We start from the raw sequence: 26,628 nt of genomic DNA, 5'->3' as shown, positions 1-26,628 counted from the left end.
AAATCACAAATTGGGGCCCTGGGTGGCTCAGTTGGTTAAGCAACTGACTTCGGTTCAGGTCATGATCTCACTGCTTGTGAGTCTGAGACCCACGTTGGGCTCTGTGCTGACAGCTCAGAGCCTGGAGCCTGCTTCAGATTCTGTGTCTCCCTCTCTCTCTGCCCCTCCCCCACTCATGCTCTGTCTCTCTCAGTCTCTCAGAAGTAAGTAAACATTAAAAAAAATCACAAATTAAAAAAACTTTGGCTAAATTCCTAAGCTATCCTCAGAGATTTGATAACTGATCAAATCACATATCATAATGGCTCAATGGCATGATTTTTATGATTGAGTAGTGGTTCCAGATGAAATGAATCTAAGGACTATTGTATTTCAACTCTCTAGGAATAGAACAATGCCATTTGGAAATTTTCCACATAATTGCTATAAGTTTGAGATTAGAGAAGGTTCATGAATTACTGGCGGTTTTAAGAGGGTGAGAAAAAATTGCCTTGAATACATCTGTTTATGCCAGTGTTCTCAAATCCCTGACTTGAGAGCCCAACGTATTTCAGAAAGAGTTCTGAGATTCTCAAAACTTTAATGCATTCGTTGGTGACCCAACAAACAAGCCATAAATGTTCGCTGCTTGAGTGAGAGTCAACTGAGTGTCTAATCCCACGCCAAGAGTGTGGTGCAGAACTCGAAGCCCTGGGCCGGAGGGGTGCCCATGGAGCTGCCTTAGGGAGCTTTATTATTATTTTTTAATGTTTATTCATTTTTGAGAGAGAGAGAGAGACAGAGACAGAGCACGAGCTGGGGGCGGGGTGGGGGAAGGCAGAGAGAGAGAGGGAGACACAGAATCCGAAGCAGGCTCCAGGCTCTGAGCTGTCAGCGCAGAGCCCCACGTGGGGTTCGAACTCACTAGCTGTGAGATCATGACCTGACGCCCAACTGACTGAGCCACCCAGGCATCCCAAGGGGAGCTTTAAATCCAGCTGGGAGATGGAGGGAGAGAGCTACAGAGAAACAGGACCGGTTTAGTGCCCATGTCAAGGACGCTTGGCGGGATTTGATTGCAGGGTTTGATTGCGGGGAAGGAATTAATTAGAGCAACACAGCTGGACCTGGGACAGTACAAAGGAGTCGAGCCACAGCTGTCCCCAAGGGGTGGGTGAGGCTGGACTTCTCAGGACAGGGGAGAAGGCCCAGAGTCCCTCCAGAAAGGTCCTAAAAATCTCCGCAACTGAGATCTTTCCACAACAAATGTTTGGCCTTCCAAAAACATGAAATCCGATTTCGAAATAAAATAGTTTTGCAACGATCACCTTCATTTCTTTATCATTCACATCTGTATCTGTCGCTGTCCCCCCACCTGCCCGAACCAACAACTATCATGTGGTTCTGCTGGGTGATGCTTACGTCTTTTAGCATTATTATTTTTCCTTATGAATCAATCCTGTTGAGCTTTCATATTCTCAGCATGTGGACTGATTCAGGGGATTTTCCCTTTTAACTGAGCTGGCAGTTACTTGACTTCCTTCCTACGTCCACTCCTGATTTCCGTGGCCCGTCCACAGAACCGCACTATCCGAGTGGGGAACACAGTCCTATTTGGAGAAGTGTCTTCGTTAGCCCTTAGCCAGCTCACTTCTGTGGTTGTTATTGGTCCTTTGTAGACGTAAGTAAGTCCAAAACAGATATTTTTTTTTTTACACACACATATTTATCTACTCAATTACATGGAGCCAGACCGCCGAGAGCAGGTAGAAAGGACAGTGACGTCTGTGGTGGGACAGCGTGCATGGGGCAAGCAAGGTAAGGTCATCTACATGTAAGAGGATGTGGGTTTGGATGGGACAGGGGCCCGCAAACGTGGAGAAGATCTCTGGGAAATAACACCTACTGATTATCTACCCCAAGACCAGCTTCTTCACATACGCCATCTGATGTTACCCGAAAGAAAACCACAGGTACTATTATTCTCCCCATGAGCTTCCGAGATCCTGAGTAACTCCATCACCAAGCAGGTCAGGAGGCAGAAGAGAATTCAAACCCGGGACTGTTTGACTCTAAATTGTACTCTCATTTCACCATTTTAATTAGGGATAATGGTAACAAAGAGCCAAGTCTCAAATCTGACCTATCTCCACGCTCTGAGAGCCACTTCCGGGGGGAGAAGTCTCAGAAAACAGCCTCAGGCATCACTGCGTATTGAGTTGTGTGGATATTTAGTAATATCTAGTATAATGGTTACTGAGCAATTACAATATGCCAGGCACCTTCTGTGTCTAGACTCAGTCCTCACGACAGTCGCACAGGAGCTGTATCATTGTCCCCGCCATCCCGAAATGCGGAGAACTTAAGTATACCTGCCCTAAGGTCACGCAGCCAGAAAGCGGCAGGGCCCGGGCCCAGCGCCCAGACCCGCTCTCATGTCGACCTCAGCAGGCCGCACGCACCAGCAGCTTGTACGTTCCATCCACCAAGCGTCTTGTTGCAGAGACATTGCACGAGGCTTGGCGGAAAACAGGAGTCCCTGGTCCCTGGCACGGCGATTAGACTGCAGTGGGGAAATGGCAAGAGGAGCTGGTGACTAAGGTCCAGTGGGGCAGGGGGAGAAAAAAATGAAGTTACCAAAAGAGGGCTTCCCTCCCAGAGGCTTGGCAGAGAAGGGGAGGAGGGAAACGAATCAGGGATTGGAGAGGGATGGTGGTTTACTTTAGGGTGTAGTCGGTTTCAGCATGTTTGTTAGTCGTGAGAAAAGCAACCAGTGCGGAAAAGACTGGTGACTTTGAAAATAAAAAAGAAAGTGGTGGGGAGAGGGACCAGACCTGAATCTGGGTCAAGACTTGACAGGAAGTTCTTTTGGGGCGGGCATGATGACACAGGGGAGGTGGGTGGGGGGCAGAGCTGTGAAGGGGCCCACGTCAGATGCCCCCAACATTTTCAGCGAAGGAAGGGAGTCTGTGGGCACAAGACTAGGAAGGGTTTGATGCGACCCTGAGGGAAATGGGGACATCGACCATGAGGTGACTAACACACGTGAACATCACAAGCAGCCAAGCTTGAAAGGCAGCCACTTGTACCAGATCCAGCACTACCAAATGCAAGATGGGAAGCTGTTCTGCTTTGTTCTGTTCTGTTTTAAAAGCAGAGAATCATGATTTAAAATCATGCAATACAAATGGAATGTTGGGTTTTTTTTTATCTATATGAATGTCCCTACATTTCTAAGGTTCATCTTCTCTGTACAATTCTAAATACCATTAGCAGGTAAATCTTCCCCAGATTGTTGAGTTAAAGCAAACAGTATTCCAAATAGAAGTAATAATAATTGCATACATCATCCCAAGTTGGACAAACATATGAACAAAACAAAACAGAGAGAACAGAAACAAACCCTTACATACAGAGAACAAAATGGTGGTTTCCAGAAGGGAGAAGAATGAGGAGGTAGAAGAAATAGGCGGAGGGCATTAACATGTATAAACCTCCAGGGGCGCCTGGGTGGCTCAATTGGTTAAGCATCTGACTTCAGCTCAGGTCATGATCTCACGGTTTCGTGAGTTCAGGCCCTGCATCAGGCTCTATGCTGACAGCGTAGTGCCTGCTTGGGATAATCTCTCTCCCTCCCTCTCTCTGCCCCCTCCTCACTCATACACTCTTTCTCTCTCTCTCTCTCTCTCAAAAATAAATAATAAATAAATTTAAGAAAAAGAATTGCAAGGAAAAATACTTTAAAAAATGTACAAACCTTATTTATAAGATAAATAAGTCATGGGAATGAAAAATACAACATAGTCAATAATATTGTAATAACATTGTGTGATGGCAGATGGTGACTCCTGCTACCATGGTGAGCATTATGTAACGTATAGATTTGTCAGATCACTGGGAATGCAAACTGGTGCAGCCACTCTGGAAAACAGTGTGGAGGTTCCTCAAAAAACTAAAAATAGAACTACCCAAGACCCAGCAATTGCACTACTATGCATTTATCCAAGGGATACAGGTGTGCTATTTTGAAGGGGCACATGCACCCCAATGTTTATAGCAGCACTTTCAACAATAGCCAAAGTATGGAAAGAGCCTAAATGTCCATCGACGGATGAATAGATAAAGAAGATGTGGTATATATATATATATACAATGGAGTATTCCTTGCCAATCAAAAAGAATGAAATCTTGCCATTTGCAACTACGTGGATGGAACTGGAGGGTATTATGCTAAGTGAAACTAATCAGTCAGAGAAAGACAAAAATCATATGACTTCACTCATATGAGGACTTTAAGAGACAAAACAGATGAACATAAGGGAAGGGAAGCAAAAATATAAAAACAGGGAGGGGGACAAAACAGAAGAGACTCTTAAATATGGAGAACAAACAGAGAGTTACTGAAGGGGTTGTGGGAAGGGGGCTGGGCTATATGGGTATATGGGTAAGGGGCATTAAGGAATCTACTCCTGAAAACATTGTTGCACTACATGCTAACTAACTTGGATGTAAATTTTTTTTTTAATTAATTTAAAAAAAAGAATTGTCAGATCACTAGATTATATACCCACCTGCAGCTAATATAGCATTGTATGTTAATTAAAGTTCAGTAATACATTTTTTAAAGTTTATTTATCTTAAGTGAGAGAGAGGGGCGCCTGGGTGGCTCAGTCGGTTGAGTGTCCGACTTCAGATCAGGTCATGATCTCACAGCCCATGATTTCGAGCCCCACGTCGGGCTCTGTGCTGACAGCTCAGAGCCTGGAGCCTGCTTCGGATTCTGTGTCTCCTACTCTCTCTGCCCCTAACCCACTCGCATTCTGTCTCTGTCTCTCTCAAAAATAAATAAACATTAAAAAAAAAAATTTTAAGAGAGAGAGAGAGAGAGCATGTGTGAATGGGGGAGGGGCAGAGAGTGAAGGAGAGAGAGAGAATCCCAAGCAGTCTCTGGGCGGACAGCACATTAGCGGGGCTCGATCTGACAACCCTGGGATCATGACCTGAGCGGAAATCAAGAGTTGGACACGTAACCAACTGAGCCACCCCCAATAATACATTTTTTAAAAAACATAATCTCGAGTTGGTAGCCGTGGATGTAATCGCTATTCTGAATTCATTGCTGCCCTGCATTACACAACAGAAAAATTTTTGAACACTTGAATGTAAGTCAATTATATTTCCTGTCATGTTTTCCATAACATTCCACTTTCAGACACACACACACACAAGCACTCATTTTGCTCATAGCAGTGTTTGTCAAACAGAGGTGACTTTGGCACCCCAGGGACACGTGGCCGTGTCTGGAGACATTTTAATTCTACCAAGTGGGGAGCTGGTGGCACCTCTAACGGGAGGAGGCCAGGGATTCTGGGGAACATCCCACACTGTACGGGACAGCTCACCACAGTGAGGAATTGTCAGCAATGCCGAGGTTGGCACCCTGACGTAGGAAAAAACAAAATTAAACTTAATTATACAGAAAGCTGCTTACAAACACAAACCCAGGGTGCCCATTTTCTGATTTTTTGAAAATAACATTGCACCCGAGCATTAAGTATAACTGATGCCATCTGGAAAGAGCAGGGTGAAAAGTGTGGAAAGATTGTGGGTGTTTTTTTGGCTTGGTCAGATGGAATCCATTTTTCCTTATTTAAAAAAAAGGGGGGGGGGTGCCCTGGGTGGCTCAGTTGGTTGAGCGTCCAGCTTCAGCTCAGGTCATGATCTCACGGTTTGTGAGTTCGAGCCCTGCATCGGGCTCTGTGCTAACAGCTCAGAGCCTGGAGCCTGTTTCAGATTCTGTGTCTCCCTCTCTCTCTGCTCCTCCCCCGCTCGTGCTCTGTCTCTCTCTCAAAAATAAATAAAACATTAGGGGCGCCTGGGTGGCTCAGTCGGTTGAGCAGCCGACTTCGGCTCGGGTCATGATCTCGCAGTCCGTGAGTTCGAGCCCCGCGTCGGTCTCTGTGCTGACGGCTTAGAGCCTGGAGCCTGTTTCGGATTCTGTGTCTCCCTCTCTCTGACCGTCTCCCGTTCATGCTCTGTCTCTCTCTGTCTCAAAAATAAATAAACGTTAAAAAAAAAATTAAAAAAATAAATAAATAAAACATTTAAAAAAATTAAAAAAAAAAAAACAAAAACGTTCAGGGGCACCTGGGTGGCTCAGTCGGTTAAGTGCCTGTTGATTTTGGCTCAAGTCATGATCTCACGGTTCATGAGTTCGAGCCCCACATCAGGCTCCACTCTGACGGTGCAGAGTCTAGTTGGAATTCTCTGTCTCCCTCCCTCCCTGCCCCTCCCTCTTTTGTGTGCATGCATGTGAGCGCTCTCTCTCAAAATAAACAAATTTTTTTTAAAAGTTGATAATTACATTCTGAAACGGTAGTCCCGGGTAGCAAAGCCTCTATTTCCCCTAGAGTTCATAATTGCCTCTGTCCTACAGACTCAACACCAAGAGTCCCCATTTACTTCCTGTCCTGACATTAAACAGGAAAGTGTTTCCAGAGACCGGGAATAAGGACGCTTCTGCTGTCATCCACAGAAATGCCCTTTCTACAATAACTGCATGTTTTATGGGTCATTACGAAACAGGGTGGCCAGCACAGGGCACACCCACAAGGGATAAAAACCAAAACAACTCTTGTGGTCCTTCCATAATAAACTATTTGATGAATTATGAAAGTCTTACAGGGATGTTTTTGTAAAGCCATTGGAGCCACATAATATAGAAACTATCCCTCAGCTGTGCCAGCAAATCACACACTTACTTAACTGCACTGAGTTTTGGAGCATTTGGAATTCTGAAGAAGTGGAAAGTAAGAGAGTCGCAAGGTCAGAGACACAGGTTGAATCAAATATTAAACTAAATACTGCTGTCCTGTCACTTTCTGAAGCGTTTTACTGTCGTAAATGGTATTTTCTGACTACTGGTATCCTTTCTACTCCCTCAACTTGGAGTAATATCAGGACTTCGTTAACTCCTGATTTTTTAAAAACATTTTAGCCTTAATGTATTTCACTTTTCACCTCCTTGCCTTTGGGGATATAGATGATTTCATTACAAATATGGAATATGCCATAAAATTCCTATAAATCCCCAGCAACTGATTGTCTCCTTTGAAAAACATTAAAGTATCTTGAAGAGACAGATCTTACCAGTTTAAGTTTAAGTAAGAAATTCTTATGTCATAAACTTTACTAAAATCAGTTGACCAGCGAGATTTAACAAGATGCTTGCGAAGTGTAATTATGTTTCTGAAAGAGCTTTGTAAACCATGAAGTACTATAAAAATGCAGGTGCTCATTGTCAATCGTATGCCCAGAGGAAGAAGAATAAATACTCATTGAGCTCATAAGTAGGGAAGACACTTTTCATCCGTGTCAGCTAAACTTCAGCACCGCCTTTCTAGGGAGCCTTAAATAACATCTTTGTTTTACAATGAAAGCAAAAAGCGGGGAAGGCCATGCTCAAGGTCAGGAAGCTACTGTCAATGTCAGGATTCAGACCCAGATCTGTCGGAACACAACGCTACCCTGTCCTGTCCACCACACTGCCCTCTGCAGGCTGCGAGAGGAGTGACAGTCAGGTGTGGAGTAAATTAAGACTGAGAAAATCTGAGAGCCATACTACACCCAGGTCTACCAGCTGTTCAGAGAAGAAAACCATTTCATTCCATGGATTTATCATGTCGTGCTTTGTTTCTGGGGGCTCCTGGCTGGCTCCATCAGGGAAGCATGCAACTCTTGATCTCGAGGTCCTGAGTTTGAACCCCACATTGGGCAGAGAGTTTACTTAATAATAATAATAACAATAACAATAATAATAATAAGGGCGCCTGGATGGCTCAGTCGGTTAAGCGTCCGACTTTAGCTTGGTCATGATCTCATGGTTCATGAGTTTGGGCCCTGGATCAGGCTCTGTGCTGACAGCTCAGAGCCTGTAGCCTGCTTTGGATTCTGTGTCTCCCTCTCTCTGCCCCTCTCCCACTCATGCTCTGTCTCTCTCTGTCTCTCAAAAATAAATGAAATGTTAAAATAATAATAATAATAATGCCTTACTTCTATTTAGAGTTAGCATGCTCCCTTCTAAATACATTAACTCCCAAATGGAAGGTACTGGACATTCCAAGAGAAATCAGGCAAGACAAGACCCCTATCCTCAGGAATCTCCACATCCAGTAAGACATATAATGCCTAAACAAGGAATTTCGATAGAGTGGATAAGTGTTTCTGTAGGCAAAACACAGGGTAGGGCGGCGGCACATAAGTGGGTATCAGTGGGCCGGTGGCCACTCCCCACATGTCTCACTTGGTGCCCAGTACACATGGGCAACTTACAGAGAGTTAAAGCACCCGCACTGAAGTGAGCGGGGCATACCTTTCTTGCGGAGACAGCCAACCTCTTGAGAGTTCCGAGCAACCAAAAATTCTGAGACAGGAATAGTTCAGTCTTGTGATCACAGTTGCACACGCTGAGGTGATGCTTTAAGCTCTGATTATAGACATTGTTTTTATGATACTTCATTTTGTGTTTGATTTTTTTCATTCAGATTTAAGATTTTTTTTTAATATTTATTCATTTTTGAGAGAGAGAGAGAGAGAGAAAAACAAAGTACAAGTGGGGAAGGGTATGAGAGACAGGGAGAACACCAAAGCAGGCCCAGTCTCTGAGCTGTCAGCACAGAGCCCGACGCGGGGCTCGAACCCACAGACCACGAGATCATGACCTGAGCCAAAGCCGGATGCTCACCCAACTAAGCCACCCAGGCATCCCCTCATTCAGATTTTAAATACTCTTTCAATCATTGTTTCTCACCAATTTGTCTAAACTTTAATATATATAACATATTATATATAATTATAATATATAATAAATATATATAAATATATACAATTATAATAATATAATATTATATATCATATAATATATATTATATGATATAATAATATATTAATATAATAATATATATATTAATATATATAATATAAACTTTAATATATTTTCTGGTTCATCGTTTTGGCTGTAAAAGAATTCTTAATTATTTGATCACCTTTCTGACTGTCCCTGGCCCATAAGGAAGATATAGCAAAACAAGGTATGAGTTTTGCAGTGAAACAGTTGTGGATTCAAATTCCAGCTTTTTGAATTACTACATGAGTGGCTAGGGGAGTTTCTCCTCTTGGAGCTTCAAATCCATCATCCAGAATTGTTGGGTCTGTTGGCTTGCTTAATCTTCACCACAAACCGTCCTTCATAGGAATGTGCTAAAGATTGAAGAAAATACCAGGTCCAAAGTCCATACCGGGCTTTGTACAAACAGATGTCTCAAAGTTTTGGCAAAGAACAAAAAGTTTCTAAAAGGAAAGAAAACCTAACATTTTCTCAAACTGAAACTTTATTCTAGTGAGTCCATAATTTAATAGGTCAACCAAGGTCTCCTGTGCAAGAAAAAACAATCCGTTCGAGGGTCTTTGAGCTCTGTAAGATTACAAATCCACAGGCTCTTATGCAAGGTTGAGACAAGCAATAAATGGCACCCCTTTTCCCATTAGACCTCTAAACCAATAAAAATACAGAGAAAAAGTGGTTTTTTGAAACGTATAAAAAGGGAGAAGGGTCATCTATAAGTTAATAGAGGCTTGAGGGACTTATCACTCAGTTGCACTGTATAGAATATATTTTGATCCTGATTCAAACGAAGTTTTACAGTAATTTTTGGAAACTCTGAAGGAAATTTGAAACTTACTGATATTTGACATTACAAAGAAACTATTGTGATAATAGTATTATAACTATGCTTTTTAATATCATTATCTTTTAGAGACACATATTGAAATATTTACAGATGAAATGATGTCTGGGTTCCAAATATTGGTGGAGACGGAAGGCATGAGAGTATAGATGAAACCAGATTAGTCAGTCATAAGCTAATGGTATTTGAAGCCAGGTGATGGTTTCGGTTCATGGTATATTATTCCTCTGGGTTTTATGTTTGACATTTTCCATAAAAGATTTTTTTTTATTTTTTTATGTTTATTTATTTTTGAGAGAGACAGACAGAATGTGATCAGGGGAGGGGGAGAGAGAGAGGGAGACACAGGACCCAAAGCAGGCTCCAGGCTCTGAGCTATCAGCACAGAGCCCGATGCAGGGCTCACATGCGAAATCATGACCTGAGCTGAAGTCAGACACCCAAGCGACTGACCCACCCAGGCGCCCCTATAAAAGATATTTTTAAAAGAGACCAAAACATCATCTTTTTACTAATAAAGATGAATTTGGCGAATGTGGCTTACTCATGGGCTTCCTGCTTGCCCTGAATTAGGTGAACTTGGCCACTCCACACAGGTAAGTTCTGACTATCACAGGTCTCTTAGGGCACCCAGCCTGCTAGAAGAGCTCACAGCAGGGACGCCTGGGTGGCTCAGATGGTTAAGCTTCCAACTTTGGCTCAGGTCATGATCTCACGGTGTGTGAGTTCAAGCCCTGAATCAGGCCGTCTGTTGTTAGCACAGAGCCAGCTTCAGATCTTCTGCCTCCCTCTCTCTCTCTCTCTCTGCCCCTCCCTTGCTTTCTCCTCTCTCTCTCCCTCTCTCAAAAGTAAATAAACATTTTTTTTTATTTTAATGAAAAAAAAAAAAAAGAATAGCTCACAGTGGTATTAAGTCTGGGGTCCTGAGTTCAGTTCTTATGTAGTGTTTGTCTTTGTCTTTGCCCCAGTAGACCCTCCAAGCTCAGTCAGCCATGTGGCAAATGCAAGCTGGTAGATACCAGGGAGATGGGGCCAGGATGGCGGCCTGGCACAAAATCATCCTCATCTTCATCCTCGAAAAGAATTCGTATCATACGCCTTGTAAGGGGAGGGGGTGAGTGGAGGGGGTCCAGAGGGTCCGTAGTGTCACCTTTGTGCATTCCATCGGTAAGTGGGAAGTCTATTGCACAAGTCTATTGCAATAGCGGGACTCTATTGCACGAGTAGAAAAATATGAAGATCTAATTAGTAAAAGTGAAAGGAGTGGAGTCGGCATTTTAGAGAAACGTGTACCAGCCACAGGGACCTCTTGGAAGGAAAGAATAAAACAGGAAAGAAGCCAGCAGAACTGTGGGTATCTTGTCATCTTCTTCCACAAAAGAGAAATGACCCAAGGATACAAGAGAAATTTGATCCAGTGGCACAAAGGCTCCTCTTGAAGCTGCATTGTACATTCATAATCAATGGTTGCCTTGACATTGGATTCTTCGTCTCATAGTGACGGCATTACAATAAGACACGCCACAGTGACTAGAGCCACCGTTGGTCTAGTTTGCTCCTGCTTGGGAGAAGGTCTGAGAAGGAGCTGGTACGGTTTCAGCAGCTAACAAATAAAATGAGCTCTTGAAGGGAAGAATCTGAAAGATGTACTGAATAGTAGATTTGAACCTGATACTCTAGAGTACATCTAGGTATGATACTTCTCCTGTTGACCTTGAAGGTGGTGTAAATAAAAAATCATCTGGTGGCATGTCCGCTTTATCTCACCCAATCCACCCGATGGCATCACTTTCTGAAATAACATAAGCCAGGAAAAGGAAGGAGCCCATTCCCCCAGATAACCTGAGTATCAGTTTGAAATGGAAACAATTGTGGTAGACTGCTACTTTGATTAACCCCTCTCTCTACCCCTCTCTCTCTCTACTTTCTTGTCTGGAAAGTAGGCCAGACAAGAGGACAGGGTGTCAACAACTTGGCCACAAATACGGTGCAATTTAGTCTCCATGGGAACCATAACACAACTCAGCTTTTCCACTCGGAAATGGGTGTTCTGGGCTAGAACAGTGATTAACATAGATAAATGGACTAAACTCTGGGAGTGAGCACACTCTTCCTATTTTTATTTGTCTCTTTCTCTTCCTCGATTTCAGGTATACGAAACAGTTGGACACAGTGGCACCACTTTGCTGGCAGAAGTGTTTCTGCCTATTCCTGAAACGACCATTGTCACTGGAAGGGCTCCCATTGAAGAAGTGGAGTTTAGCAGTAACCAGCATGTGACCCTGGACCACGAGGGTGTTGGAAGTGGTACGGAAAGCTCATTATCCTCAGTGGCTCACGGTTTTACTGTCAGATTTGAACATAACTTTTTTTTTTTTCATTTTCAAACAACCAGGTAATTATAAAACTGCTTTCAGAAATTCAAATTAAAATGATGATATACAATTTTTTGCAGTCATTTTTTATACCATTGGTGGCCAATAAATTCATAAAACTATGCAAGTATAAAGTAGTTCGACAATGTGAATCAGGACCTTTAAAATGCCTTTGATACCTTAGTTTCTTCTTCTAGGAATCTTTTCTTAGAAAATAATTTGAAATGAGGACAAAGTTTTGTGTATATAAGATATATATCCGGGGATCATTTATAAGGCTGAAAAGGTTTTAAAAACTTAAATATTATAATAGGGAGATTATTAGTTAATATTCTCTATATTATCCCCTATAATTGTAATTACATATACAATGGACCTTCTCACTCTGTCTACCATGTTTCTTAACCTCTATAATGTATTTGCTTATCCTTTTCTTTCACTGCTGTATTCTGTGACACTTCTTTAAATCTGTCTTCCAAGTCATGAATTCACTCTTTGACTGTGTCTAATCATTGAAACTCATCACTGAGTTTTTCATTTTAATTATTGGATTGTTCACCTCCAGAAATTCTATTTTGTTCTTTTCCAATCTGTCTGGTCAGTTCTGATAATGTTTGTCCTTTCCTCAGACTCTCAACCATTTCATTGTTTTATTCCTTCACTACTTCATTTATTTTTAAGAACATATCACAAATATTTTTTTAACGTTCTGTAGCTGATCATTTCAGTACCTATCTGCTTATTGGTCTGATCCTGTTGCTTCTTATTCATGGTGGCTTGTTTTTTCGTGTGTCTCGTGATTTTTTATTGTGAGCACATATTTGGAAATTTATCTGCAAGAATTCTTTGGGGCTCAAATCCAATCATCAACCTAAAAGTCTGGAGACCTAGGGGTGTCTGGGTGGCTCAGCTGATTAAGCGTCTGACTTCGGCTCAGGTCACAAACTCACAGTTCGTGAGTTCAAGTCCAGCGTCAGGCTCTGTGCTGACAGCTCAGAGCCTGCAGACTGCTGCGGATTCTGTGTCTCCCTCTCTCTCTGCGCTCTGTCTTTCTGTCTCACTCTCAAGAATAAATAAACATTAAAAAAAAATTTTAAATAAAATAAAAGTCTGGGACCTAGGCTTTAGTTCCCATTCTCACACTGATAAGCTCTGTGACCCTAGTAATGATGTAATCTCTTTAAATATCTTCTTCATTCATAAAATGAATCTAAGGATACCCCCTTTAATGTCTTTTGGGGTTATTTTGAAGATTAAAGTGGATGTTCAATATAGAGGAAAGATCTCTGAAAAAAACACAAAGGTGCTATTACAGTGTAATAGTGGTATTATTTTTGGGCTAATAATATTAACTGTAAGTCCAGGACATGAAGGCACTATTTTTTTTAATGTTTATTTATTTATTGTTGAGAAAGAGAGAGAGAAAGAGAAGGAGCACAAGTGAAGGAGGGGCAGAGAGAGAGAGAGAGAGAGAGAGAGAGAATCTGAAGCAGGCTCCAGGCTCTGAGCTGTCAGCACAGAGCCTGATGTGGGGTTCAAACCCACGAACTGTGAGATCATGACCTGAGCCAAAGTTGGACGCTCAACTGACTGAGCCACCCAGGCACCCCTAAGTCACTATTTTTAGTGCTTGAAAATCTTTTCTTCTTTTATTTGATTAAACAAACTGCCCCGAGGCTTTTTATCATTAATTTCCAATGGGTAGAAGCCAAATCGGTAAGTGAGGCTTACTGTTGCCGCAGTAGCTTAGGAATAGCTAACGTTTGTTGAGTGGTCCAAGCACTAAGTGATCTGCATGTAAGACCCCACGTAACACAAGGCTCCTTATTCGGGTGCACTCCCTCCCTAGGGCACTTGCCTTGTTCCTCCTGCCACAAATGCTCTTTCCCAAGAAATCGTCTCACTTCCTTACTTTCTTCTGGCGTTTACTCAAAAGTCCCCTCTTGTGGAGGCCCTCCTTACCACCCCATCTAAAAGTTCAGCCCTTTCCCACCCACCCCCAAATACACATTGTCTGTATACACTCCCTAATTTATGGTTTCTCTTCACACTTCTCACTCTCTAACAAACCATACATTCCTCCCATTTCTCTTATTTACTGCCTGTCTCCCCTGCTGGAATAGCAACTCCTTGAGAACAGGGATTCTCATCAGTTTTGTGTCTTTACTGCCATCTGCCGCGCCTAGAATAGTCCCTGGAGCCAAGCAGAAGCTCAAATTAGTATCCACTGGATGAGTGAATAAATGGGTGTCTTCACAGGAATCTTTTTTAGGAGGTATTATCATTATCCCTATTTTACGTATAAAGAAACTAAGGCTCCGAGAAGTTAGGTCATCTGTTTGTGGTCACACAGCTGTTAAGCGGCAGAACCAGAATATGCACCCAATGGTCCCACTCCAAAGTGCCTCATTCATTGTCACCTCTACACCCTGCTGTCAGAGAGGGAACCAAGAGGCCTATTCTGCACCTCATTGCCTGAAGAATTTCAGTGCCGCTGCTGTGAATTATGTGTTCTGTCTTGCCAGCCCTATCCTCTCTGTTCCGTTCGCCTACTGTCTGCTTTCTCACCAAGACTGGGTTCGCTCCCTTTTTCTAAACAGCGTCTGTGTAATCTGGTGTCTCCCTAGGAATGCCCTTCTCATTTGAAGCTGATGGTAGCAACCAACTGATTCTCATGACCTCGGGGAAAGTGTCCAACAGCGTGGCATGGGCCATTGGAGAAAATGGGATCCCTTTGATTCCTCCACTGTCACAGCAGAACATTGGATTTAGAAGGTGATGTGTGTCTATAATAAATTGATGAGTAATGTCTTTGCATTAATGATATCCGGGGGGGCAGGCGGGAAGCTTGCAATATCACATTCTTTCCCTTTTTTCTCATTTGCTAGTAATTTCATGATTTTTTAAGGTACTTGAGGTAAAATTAAAATATTAATAGCCTAATAAATATTAGATGTTTAGCAGTGCCAGAAACAGCAAAAAGCATTTTGCCTTGTTTAATCTCTCCGGTAACTCTGTGAAGTATTCTTTTCTTCATTCTTCATTCTTCAAGTATTCTTGAAGAATACTTTTTCTTCATTTTATAGACGGGGGGAAATGCAGAGCCTATGATTGCGTATAGGTGGTCCTCAGTGTGAATGATGATTGTTATAGAACCTTCTGGTTATATAAAGGTCCCTATTGTCAGTTCTTTCCCTTGATTGCTAGATCCTTAGGCATTCTGTACCTCACCTACTTACCCCTAGGCAGGCCCCACCTCCTTATGGTTGGTCCCTGTCCAGGCAGCCTGGACTATGGGGGCCAGGTGGCCTGGGTTCGAGTCTGGCTTCTGTCCTGCCCCAACAGATGGGTCTTGAGTTCATCTTTAACCATTCTGGGCCTCCGTTGCCTCCACCATAAAATACAAGGACTTGGGGCACCTGGGTGGCTCAGTTGGTCGAGTATGAGACTTGGACTCAGGTCATGATCTCGAGGTTTGTGAGTTCAAGCCCTGCATCGGGCTCTCTGCTCTCAGTGTGGAGCCCACTTTCAGATCTTCTGACCCCCTCTCTCTCTGCCCCTCACCTGCTGTGCTCCCGCTCTCAAAAATAACAAGCACTTAAAAATAATAATAATAATAAATAAAAGGACTTATCCTGATCATCAAGAAGACAGTTTGTAAGTCACAGACTGTCATTTTCGACATGAGGGGAAACAGAGCGGGCCAGGCTCCGCTCCCTTTCTGCCTTCTCCGTCCCGATTCCGATGTCCCTGTGACGAGAACAAGGAACATCTGGTCAGCACCTCCTCAGTCAGGAGATGGGCGGTCACGTCCAGAGGAGGCCTCGAGCCTCGGCATTCTGTCCTCATTCCACTGAGTTTCACACCCGGGACGAAAGCTCCCACTCTTCAGGAGAGGAGGTAGAACACAATGTGAGCGGCAAGAGACACAGCTCCATTAACAAAGCCCTGACGCAAAGGTGCTGAGAGCGCTGGCCTCCCGGGAATTCAGTCGCGTCCCAATCCGTTGTGCGTCCGTTTTTTCCTCTTGTATTTTGGCCTCGGCTACGAGGGGTCCCCAGGTGAGTGGGAAGTGAGGCTCTCAGGCCACCCTGAACCGAATGCGCAGGCTCCTTCTCACTGGCCCCGATCCAGGGACGCGGGACACTTCTACGCCCCGGGCAGGGTTGTAGGGATACTTCTTTTTCTTTTTTTGGTTTTATTGAGATATAACTGACACGTGGCATGAGTTTAAGGTGTACCATGTAATGATTTGATAAGTGGATATATTGTGAAATAATCACAGTAAGTCTACCTTACATCCATCACCACACGTAGCTGCAAGTTGTGCTTTCCTTGCCGTGAGAACTTTTAAGATCTGCTCTCTCAGCAGTTTGTAAATGTGCGGTGAAGTACTGTCAACTGTGCGTTAGATCTCTGGACCGTTTTTATCGTATAACGAGAACTTTGGACTTCTTGACCGCCTTTGGCCACCGCCTCTCCCGCCCCACCTCTGGCCGCCACCGACCCGTTCTCTGTTTCTACAAGTTTTGTTTTGGTTTTGGGTTTTGGTTTCGATTCCAGATATAAGTGAGATCCCACCTTATTTGCCTCGCTCTGTGTGACTTATCTCACCCAGCACAACGCCCTCGAGCTCCGTCCATGTTGTTGCAAATGGCCGGATTCCTCCTTTTTTATGGTGAGTGACATCCCACGTTTTCTTTATCCACTCACCCACTGAGGGGCACTTCAGTTGTTTTCACGCCTTGGCTCTCATGAATCGTGTTGTAATAATCATGGGGGCGCAGACACCCCTTTAGGACAGCGATTTTGTGTCCTTCAGGTGTATGCTCACAAGCGGAATTGCTGAATCACATGGCACTTCCGCTTTTAATTTCTGGCGGAGCCTCCGGACTGTTCTCCAGTGTTCGCACCAATTTACATTCCCACCAACAGTGCACGGGGGTTCCCTTTTCTCCACAGCCTCGCCAACACTTACTCTTTCTTGTGTTCTTTATTTTAGCCATTCTGACAGGTGCGAGGTGATATCTCACTGTGGTTTTGATTTGCATTTCCCTGATGACAAGTGCGGTTGAGCATCTTTTCACGTGTCTATTGGCCATCTGGATGTCCTCTTTGGAGAAACGTCTATTTGTGGTCCTCTGCCCGTGTTTTAATTAGATTCTTTGTGTTATTGCTATTGAGTTATGAGTTCCATATATACTTGAGACATTAATCCCTTATCAGATGTGTGGTGTGCAAGTATTTTCTTCTACCATTCACTCTTCTCTATGGTCCCTGAAACGTGTATTTTTTAATGTTTATTTATTTATTTTTTTGAGACAGAGACAGAGTGAGCAGGGGGAGGGGAAGAGAGAGAGAATCCCAAGTAGGCTCCACACTGTCAGCACAGAGCCCGATGTGGGGCTTCAACTCTTGAGTCATGAGATTGTGACCTGAGCCAAAATCAAGAGTCAGACGCTTAACCGACCGAGCCACCCAGGCACCCCCCAAAACGTATTTAATAGCAGTCATCGAGCAAAGAAAAACGGCAAAACTCCTTCCTTGTGATCAGATTTTTCTCCCTTAGATGTAACAGCCTCCTTAGGCAGTGCCGTCCCTGGGATTTTGCAGGCCTGAGGCAAAGTGCTCTGTGAAAAAGCCCATCTCACGGCATTAACTTCTTTTCCAGTGCTTTGAAGAGAGCAGATGCCATCTCGTCCATCGGCACATCGGGACTGACAGATTTGAAAAAGTTGGCCAAGTGGGCAGCAGAGTCCAAGCTCGACCCGAATGACCCCAACAATGCCCCTTTGATGCAGCTAATCTCGGTAACGTGGCACCATCGTGCACACACTGCATCTCTCCACTTGCTGTGCCAATAATAGACACAGCTCGACCCTTTACACGCGTTTTCTTTCGCACTGTGTTCTCCAGTGCGATAGTGTTTAAGAACACAAGTGCCAGGTTGAATGACAGGTTTCAAGGCCGGCTTTGCCCCTGCCTGGCTGTGTGATCAGGGCGAGCACTCATGCTTCTAAGCACTGTGACACCCTCGCAGTGTGGCCATGACGACGTGCAACGCCTCATCTCAACAGTTAGCGGGACACACAATCGGTGTGCAGCAAATATTAGCTGTTGTTACGGTGTTGCTGTTCCTCTTACCGCTAACCTCTGTAAAACCCTAACGAAAGGCCTTGTTTGGCCCCTCCCCTGGAAAGGAACCTGAGTACGGGTGCTCAGAGTCACCTGCTCGAGGTCACATGGCCGGTAAGGATGCGGATCCAAGACCATTTCAGAGCACGTGCCCGTTCATCACACCTGGTGGGGCCTTTTAAGAAACGGTGGTTTTGTTTGTTTATTTTCCCATTTGATGATTAATTAGATTATCGTTTAGATTTCTTTTAAGTATGTATGAGATAAATTGCTTGCGTCTATCATAACATTCGAAATTCTTTCTTCAGTGAGTTTATAAATAAAATGGAACATTAGTCAGTAAATGATTCTCCTTGGTAGCAGATACAATTGTTTTTGCTCCCAAGTTCATAATTCCCACAAAAATATAATAAACAAGTAGATGATCCGGAAAGTGACCACAGCAACACGTTCTGTAATCATGTTCACTAGTGGGAGTTCATCAGCAGGGTAACTGCAACCAGGATGACATTTTCATTTCTGTCCTAGACTTTCCAAGGTAAGTCGCAAAGCAAGCTTGGGTTTATTCTGACGTTTGCCTTTATAAGTTTTCCTTCCAACTCAATGATACTTCTTAGTGTGACTAAGAGAAGTATTAGGAAGAATAGACCACATTACCTAGAGCGTAGTCTGTTCCATAAAGAGGTTTCAAATCACGTTTCGATTACCATTTTAAATCAGCAACAATATAGTATAAATGTCACCTTCGTTTTTTTTTTCTTTTTAACTATTTGTCTTCGTGTAGAAGGACAAAACACAGGGACGGCCTTCCAGACCTGTCTCTTTCTTGTTTCAATTTTTTTTTTCAATATTTGTTTATATTTGAGAGAGAGTGCAAGCCGGGGAGGGGCAGAGAGAGAGGGGAGAGGGGGACAAAGGACCTGAAGCAGGCTCCAGACTCCACACTGACAGCAGTGAGCCCAATGTGGGGCTCGAACTCAGAAACCGCAAGATCATGACCTGATGATCTGGCATCAGCCACAGTCCGATGCTCGACCAACTGAGCCACCCAGGTGCCCCAGGACTTCTTTTTATGGATTTTCACAGCAGGATCACCTCGCCCACTGCAAAGCCCTGGCGAATCTCTGCTCCCTGGCTTTCCTTCTGCGAGGAGGAGGTTCCCACTGGCAGAGCACCCAGCAGAGGGGCAAGCAGACGCCCGGGAGAGTGTAGCCTCACCCGCTCAGCCTCCCAGCGGTACCCTGAGACCATCCTTTCCTAGCCGGTGTACGGGGCAGCGGGGACTGGCGCCCAGATCTGTCTTTACTCGGTGACCAGGGCCACGAGGTGCTGTTTGGAGACAGCATGACCGTGGAGCCGGTGATCAGCCAACTGATTTGAACTGACCAGCCAATTCTGGGGCCTTTATCTACATGTGTGCCTACGTATATTTGAAAAATCACATTTTGTTAAATATGTCTTTAAAGTTATATTAAGTTACATATAACATATATTAAATTCACATATTAGATTTTATGGTAACACTGTGTATATACGCAACCTTATTTCCTGCAGGCATCTAGTAATATACTGATATAACTCTCCCATTTTTCACTCTGTATATTTACATAACACCTATGGGGGGAGCATGCGTACCCAAAAAAATGAACTTTATGATTTTTTTTTTTTTTTTTTTTTTTGGAAAAATGAGTTGCGGTACTTTTTATAGCCAGGACATGAATATAATGGCACCTGCCTCGTTACTATTAGATTTCAACATATGTTGTCCTTAAATGCGGGATGTTTCAAGTCTCCCCGTCTAAGACTCCTAAGCTTCCATTCCCAAACCGAGAGCCCGGTGCTGGGTTTCTTGAGATGCAATCTGCCTGCCGTCCAAAGCTGTGCCTCTTCTGTTTTCCATAGGTTGCTACTAGCGGTGAATCCTACGTCCCTGATTTCTTTCGACTGGAACAGCTGCAGCAAGAATTTAACTTTGTTTCAGATGAGGAGTTAAATAGATCCAAACGATTCCGGCTTCTTTGTCTTAGAAGCCAAGAGGTGCCAGAATTCCGAAATTACAAGCAAATTCCAGCATATGACCGGGAAATTATGGAAAAGGTATTCCAGGTAAGAAATTGCCATGGAGGAGTTAATACAGTAATTAAATATGTCTGTGCCATTTGGCTTGTACTATGATGAGTGTATCTTCTTGCTGTCACGTTCTCTGTAGCGATGTTGGTTTCTCGTTTCGAACGCTTCACATAACTTTTCCATTATTTTTTTTTTTACACTTAATGTTTAAGTAGTCTCTTTGCCCAATATAATGACATATAAACTAAGAGACATTAGAATCGTAAGTCTGAAAAGTATCTTACGTGTTAATATGGGAAATTATCCTGCCACGTTATAACAAACTGTCAGTAATTCAATGCCATTTTAATCCATTAAATATTTAGGAAGCCTGGTAAACACTGTGGGGGGGGGTAGCCCCTGGGGTCTCAGGTGGGCAGGGTGGCACGGAGGCGGGGCTGGGCACAGGCTTGGCTGTGGAGGGGTCCCTGGCAGGTGGGGAGCCTTTGAGGAACTACAGGTGAAAGGCCAGTGTAGGCCGGACAGACCAGTGAAAGCCTGACGGGCAAGTTAGTGTTTGCTGAGGTAAATGGGGAGTCATTAGAAATGGAACCCAGTATGATTTTTTATGCAGAAACTATAGAAACTATTGGAGAATATTTTTGATGACTTGGTTCTTCTTTGTATTAGTTGGGACTCGTGATGGTAAGTGATAAAAAGCCAAATGAAGCTACCTTGGGCACCGAGAAAGTTTATTGGATGATGAAATGCCAAAATGGGTTAAATATCTAAGGGGGCGTGAATGGCAGGAGTTCACGTGTGCCTCAGGGACACCCGATCCAGAACCTGAACACTCACCAGGACGCAGTTCTGTCCTGCCTGGGCTTCCCTTGGTCCTCGTTGTGGGCAGATTCTCTACTTGGCTGCATGGTCACCAGCATCATCCAAGCTCACGTCTAGTGGCTTCAGCCAGCAGAGAGAGAGGTGTTCTCTTGTCCCAAGCTTAAAAATCTTGGGAACAGCTGGCTTGAGTTGCCCAGGCCGGGTTAGGAGCGACCCTGGATATTGAGCTGTGGCCAGAGGACTAAAGCAGAACATGGCAGCTCCCCGGCCCCCCGGAAATTTTATTGACAGAGCAAAGCACGGCAGCCTAAGACAGAGCTAACCCACCCACCACTCTCCTCCAGGGAGGCAACCCAAATCAGCTGCAGCCAGAGGCTACTTACTATTTTTGCCATTGCTCTACTTAAAATAGAAAAGAAAAAATGTAAGCAGACGCTTCGGCTAAGTTGCTTGGGTGAGCTGAGATCAGGAGTCTCTCTGTTATCTCTGTATCTCTGTGTCTTCCTACATGAACATCCTGAGTTGAAATTGCTCTACAGAATTATCTTCTACTTCTAAGGCAGTTCAACCAACTGATTCCAAAACCGGCATACTGCGTCAAAGATCAATTTTGAAACCAATTGTGAAGAGGAAGGTGGAAGACACATTTAGAACCATAGTTTATTACTTGAACCACATAAATTCTGTCGTCTCAAGAAGGGCATGGGGGGGAGGGGTACTAGTACTTTAAAATCATAAAATTATTCCTTTTTCATCTTAGGACTATGAGAAACGGTTACGAGACAGAAATGTAATTGAAACCAAGGACCACATAGATCCCCATAGGGCCATGGTAGCCAAGTACCTCCAACAGGTAAGGAAAATCATTTTACAGAGTCCCCACCGGGGGAACATAGCCAGCACCCTAAGACTGGGGGGAGAGTGGTCTTTATTCTTCCGAGTTATCTATGGGATACTTAACTGTCACTTATTTGTTTGTAATTACAGATAAGAAATTAATTTGAACATGTGAAACACTAGGATGTATCTCAGCTTATTATCAGTGGTTATCTTACGTGGAGTATGAGTACAGGGGACACAATTTCTAAGTCGTGATTTTTCTCATATTTGAATGTTTGCATCATATCACCTTTGTAATGAAAAAGTTTTATGAGCCACGTACTAACTGCCCTAATGCACTAAAAACTTGAAATACCCGTTTGCCCTTCCTTCGTTTAGTAAACGTAACTTGTAGGAAATGCTACAGCCACTACACTACGTTTTTCCCATCCAGTTGATCTACCCTGCAGCTCCTTATAAGAAAACAACTTATGACATTTCAGAGGCCCTCTATTTGAAGAATAATTAGAGGGGCGTCTGGGTGGCTCGGTTGAGCATATGACTCTTGATTTCGGTTCGGGTCATGATCTCATGGTTCGTGGGTTCGAGCCCTGCTTTGGGCTCTGCGCTGACAGCACAGAGCCTGCTTGGGATTCTCTCCCCCTCTCTCTGCCCCGTTTGCACTCTCTCTCTCTTTCAAAATAAATAAACTTTAAAAAAAAATAAAGAATAATTAGAAAGTAAACCAGTCTAAGGGTGCCTGAGTGGCTCAGTCAGTTAAGCATCCGACTCCTGGTTTCAGCTCAGGTCACGATCCCAAGGCTGTGGAATCAAGCCCCACGTCTGGCTCTGTGCTGAGTGTGGAGCCTGCTTGGGATTCTCCCTCTCTGTCTCCCTCACTCTCACTCTCTCTCTCCCCTCGGCTGCCCCTCCCCCTGCTTGCACTCTTTCTCTAAAAACAAATTAAAAAAAAAAAAAAAAAAAAGTAAATCAATCTGAATAGAGGAAGAACTCCAGAATCTGAAATGTGTGTGCTTCAAGATCGGTCCTATTTTTTGCAATTATTCATTCATTCTGAAAAATTCCACTGTCATCCACCAGGAAATTTCCCAGGTCCCAAGAACAGAGCAGTGAACAAAACAGAAACCCCTGTGCCTTAGGGAGCTTACACTAACAAGCAAAGCGGGGTGATTTATAGGGGAAGAGATCAGCGCTGGGGAGGAAAGTGCAAGTGTGCTGGGACAACTGAGGTGACATCGGGTGAACACTCAAAGGGGTTTAGGGAGTGACCTGTGAAGTCTATGTGACAGGAACATTTTAAATAAAATACACGTTTGTCCTCAGGTTAGAGAATCAGTGATCAATCGTTTCCTAATTGCAAAACACCATTTTCTTCTTTCGGATTTGATAGTAGAAGAAGAAGTTCCCAATATCAGGTAAAAGCAAACAAATCTTTTGTTTCTTATAAAAATTATTTTTATTGTATTATATGAAAATTTTCACGTAAATAGAGAATTCTTATCTTTGCATGGTATGCGCTTGGGCCCCCAGTATTGCTGGGAACCAGTAAAACGTGATCGATGCCTAATGGTTACCTTAGTTGGGGGGGTTTTGTTACGTCGCATGAGATGCTCTCCATCATATGCCCAGTAGACACCATCTCACCTCCCAAGTCCACTTCACAGCCTTTGCCAGTTCCTTGCTGCCATCAGACCACGTCTGACGGCATTGCCCTCCCGCCCACGCTCCTGCCCTCCACCTCCCCTCGTCACACTGCCCCTCACTCCCCCACACTAGACAGAGGGGGTGGTCGGGAACGAGCACTGCGGCCCCAGGTCGGGGGCTGGGGGGAGGCAGAGAGCTGCTGTGTGTTTGGTGAGGGGACGGGGGCAACAGGGAAAATGGAGATTTACATAGAAGTTGGGGATTGACTGCATTGGCTTGATTGATTTCCCTATTACTTAGAATAATCCTTACATGTTCTCAACTCAAAGTGGAAGCATAAAAGATGAAAAATAACTTTCTATACTGGTGGTCTTGTGTACCCCACTAACTTCCTGACCCTTTCTGTGATTAAATCTCTTGGTCTCCTAAAAAGGTGATTTCCTATCATGCGCTTCGTCTCCACCACCAAGCTGGGAAGGAGACAAAAAATGTCTATGCATGGCAGTCCCTTTCTTGGACTTGGCCTCCGTCCATGTACAGAAGGAAGGGCTGTACCCACACAAATTCACGCAAACCCTCCCTCTTCGTTCCAGGCCCAGAGTCCAGTCACTGTATTTTTTCAGTCATGAAACTTACACTTTAGAATAGATGATGATATTTCTTGCTGTTTTTCCATTTCATTTCTTTCTTTTTTCTTTTTCTGCTTTACTTTCTGCATTAAGTTCTGAAGGCTCAGGGTATGTTCTTTCTTCTTTTAATTTTGGTTTGTTCTTAGTGTTAAACTAAGATGTTTCTATATTTAATGGTCCCAGCCGCCAAGATGTTCCCATGCTGACTCCTGGGAGGGCAGCCAAGTGTCCTGAGAAAAGGGGAGAAGTTTCGACAAAGGGAAAGGATGTGCCACGTTAGGACCCCCTGGCAAAGGTGTCCCTCTGAGGTCCCCAAGTTTGGGTTAGGTGGGTGTCCTGGCAGAGTGATTAATAAGACAGGTTTCAGTGGCAAGAACATGAACCTTGAGGGCATTATGCTAAGTGAGATAAATCAGAGAAAGACAAATACTGTATGATCTCACTTCTATGTGGAATCTAAAGAAGCCAAACTCCTAAACACAGAGTAGAACGGTGGTTACCAGTGGCTAGGGGTTGGGAGAATCGGGGAGATGTTGCTGGAGGCTTACAGACTTGCAGCTGGTAGATAAAAAAGCTCCGGAGATCTCAGGCACAGCAGGTGAATATAGTCAGTACTGTATCATAAACTTCAAAGTTACTAAGTGTCTAGATCTTAATTGTTCTCCCCACAAAAAAAGAAATGATAATTATGTGACATTCTAGAGGTGTTAGCTAACACCACGGTGGCAGTCATATCCCAGTATCTAAATGTATCTATGCCTGAAATTTAGTCGTTCGTTCTATGTCAACTATATCTCAGTAAAAATAAATTAACAACACTAAAATGTAGATAACAAGTCACACACAGAAAAAGTTTTACAGTATCACTGTCGTCACACTCTCTCTTTTTTTTTTTTTTTTTTTTGTGGGGGAAAGATAGCTATTTTTCATACCTTTACATTATGTTAACATGTGATGGGTCTGCTCTTGTTTTAAGTGAGTTAGAGATAAATATATGTAAGTATTTTTAAAAGAGGAAGAAGCTGGCTGTTTAAGTCAGAGTGACCAGAGTTGGAACCCCAGCTCTCCCCCTGGGAGCCTTCAGCAAATCCTGTCACCTCCCAGACACCGGTCACCTGTCACCTCCCAGAAGCCTCCGGTTACTTCATATGAGAACTGGGGTAAAGGTTCTACTTGTCAGGATTAGAAATATTCTGCGTATGGCACCTCGCACTCTGCTTGATCATAGAAGGTGCTGGTAAACAGCAGTTGCTCTGTGAGACAGAAGACCCTGGGAACAAACAGGAGCCCCTCGGGAGCCATCCTCCCACCCAACTCCAAGGCTGGCATGTGCCCCTTGGAAAGAGGCCGCTGGTCAAGCAGGGGAGGCAGAGAAGCGAGAGCCGGCTCTGTGCAGCTGGCCTTGTCCCCTGGCGCTGGGCACGGTAATGTCAACTTGTGGATACAAAGTCACCTCTGTGCTTCTGTTCAGGCTCCGGGCCAGCATAGAATTACCTGCTTCGTGGCCCTTTCTCCCACCACGATTCCCCGACAGTGCTTGTGTCCTCCCGGAAGTGTTTGCGGGATTCTGCCTCAGTGAGAGGGAAGGGATGAGGGGGCTCCTCCTGCCCTTCCCCTTCCACTGCCATCGTGTCACGGTCATCTTCCCAGCAGCCACCATTTTAGGGCATCCAGCAAGTGCTAGACCAGGGCAGGGGTGCTCTGCATACACCCCCTCACTTTATCCTCTCTGCAACCCCAGAAGGGAGGTATGATTATCCCCATTTTACAGATGACGAAACAGAGACGTAAAGAGGTGAGCAAATTTGCCCAAGGTCAAAGAGCAGACCCAGGAGTCCCCCCGGGAAGTGCCCTGGGGCTCAGGAGAGGGAGCACCCCTTCCTGCCGTGTGGCTGGGCCCCTGGGGCAAGGAGAACAGGAGAGCACCTGCACAGTTGAGGGGGAGGGACCCAGGATGAGCAAGGCAGAGCACGAGGCGGAGGGGCCCGAGCACACTTTTCTTCCTCTGATCGGTAGCAGCTGAAATCCGTCTTAGTGATCCACCCCAGAGGCTCTCCCCAGTCTCGGGAGAATTCCTTGGCGATTTCCACCCTCCTTAAACAGACAAAAGAGTTTTTCAGGGGCCTTTGAGGGACCTAGGGGGAGAGTTTGGGAAGCTGTCTCACAACTTTCCAGATCTTTCTTTTCCTTAGAGTCCTAATCCTGTTCTGTAATCATTAGCATTTTGGGGCTAAGCCTTTTCAAGCTGGCAGAACAAAAGCGACCACTGAGGCCAAGGAGAAAAGGCCGGAAGAAGGTGACGGCCCAGAACCTGTCCGACGGAGACATAAAGGTGCTGGTGAACATTATCCGGGCTTATGACATTCCTGTGAGGAAGGCGACAGCAAG

The 26,628-nt window shown here is 44.3% G+C and overlaps 1 protein-coding gene across 4 annotated transcripts in view; it reads left to right on the top strand.

Annotated features, from left to right (window-relative positions):
* The window catches only part of CC2D2A (coiled-coil and C2 domain containing 2A), a 163,652-nt gene that overhangs the window by 95,217 nt on the left and 41,807 nt on the right, over nt 1-26,628 (top strand). For all 4 annotated transcript variants that reach the window (XM_042936859.1, XM_042936858.1, XM_042936860.1 and 1 more), the window contains 7 exons: nt 11,876-12,032; nt 14,728-14,875; nt 17,772-17,910; nt 20,138-20,341; nt 21,888-21,980; nt 23,291-23,382; nt 26,461-26,628. In XM_042936859.1, the coding sequence (XP_042792793.1) occupies nt 11,876-12,032; nt 14,728-14,875; nt 17,772-17,910; nt 20,138-20,341; nt 21,888-21,980; nt 23,291-23,382; nt 26,461-26,628 (1,001 nt within the window). The remainder of the gene's footprint in view (nt 1-11,875; nt 12,033-14,727; nt 14,876-17,771; nt 17,911-20,137; nt 20,342-21,887; nt 21,981-23,290; nt 23,383-26,460) is intronic.

The sequence above is a fragment of the Panthera leo genome, chromosome B1 (genome assembly GCF_018350215.1).
Source record: "Panthera leo isolate Ple1 chromosome B1, P.leo_Ple1_pat1.1, whole genome shotgun sequence".
Lineage (NCBI taxonomy): Eukaryota > Metazoa > Chordata > Mammalia > Carnivora > Felidae > Panthera > Panthera leo.
Note: the sequence above shows the minus strand (reverse complement) of the source record. Positions and strands in the feature narration are given on the sequence as shown.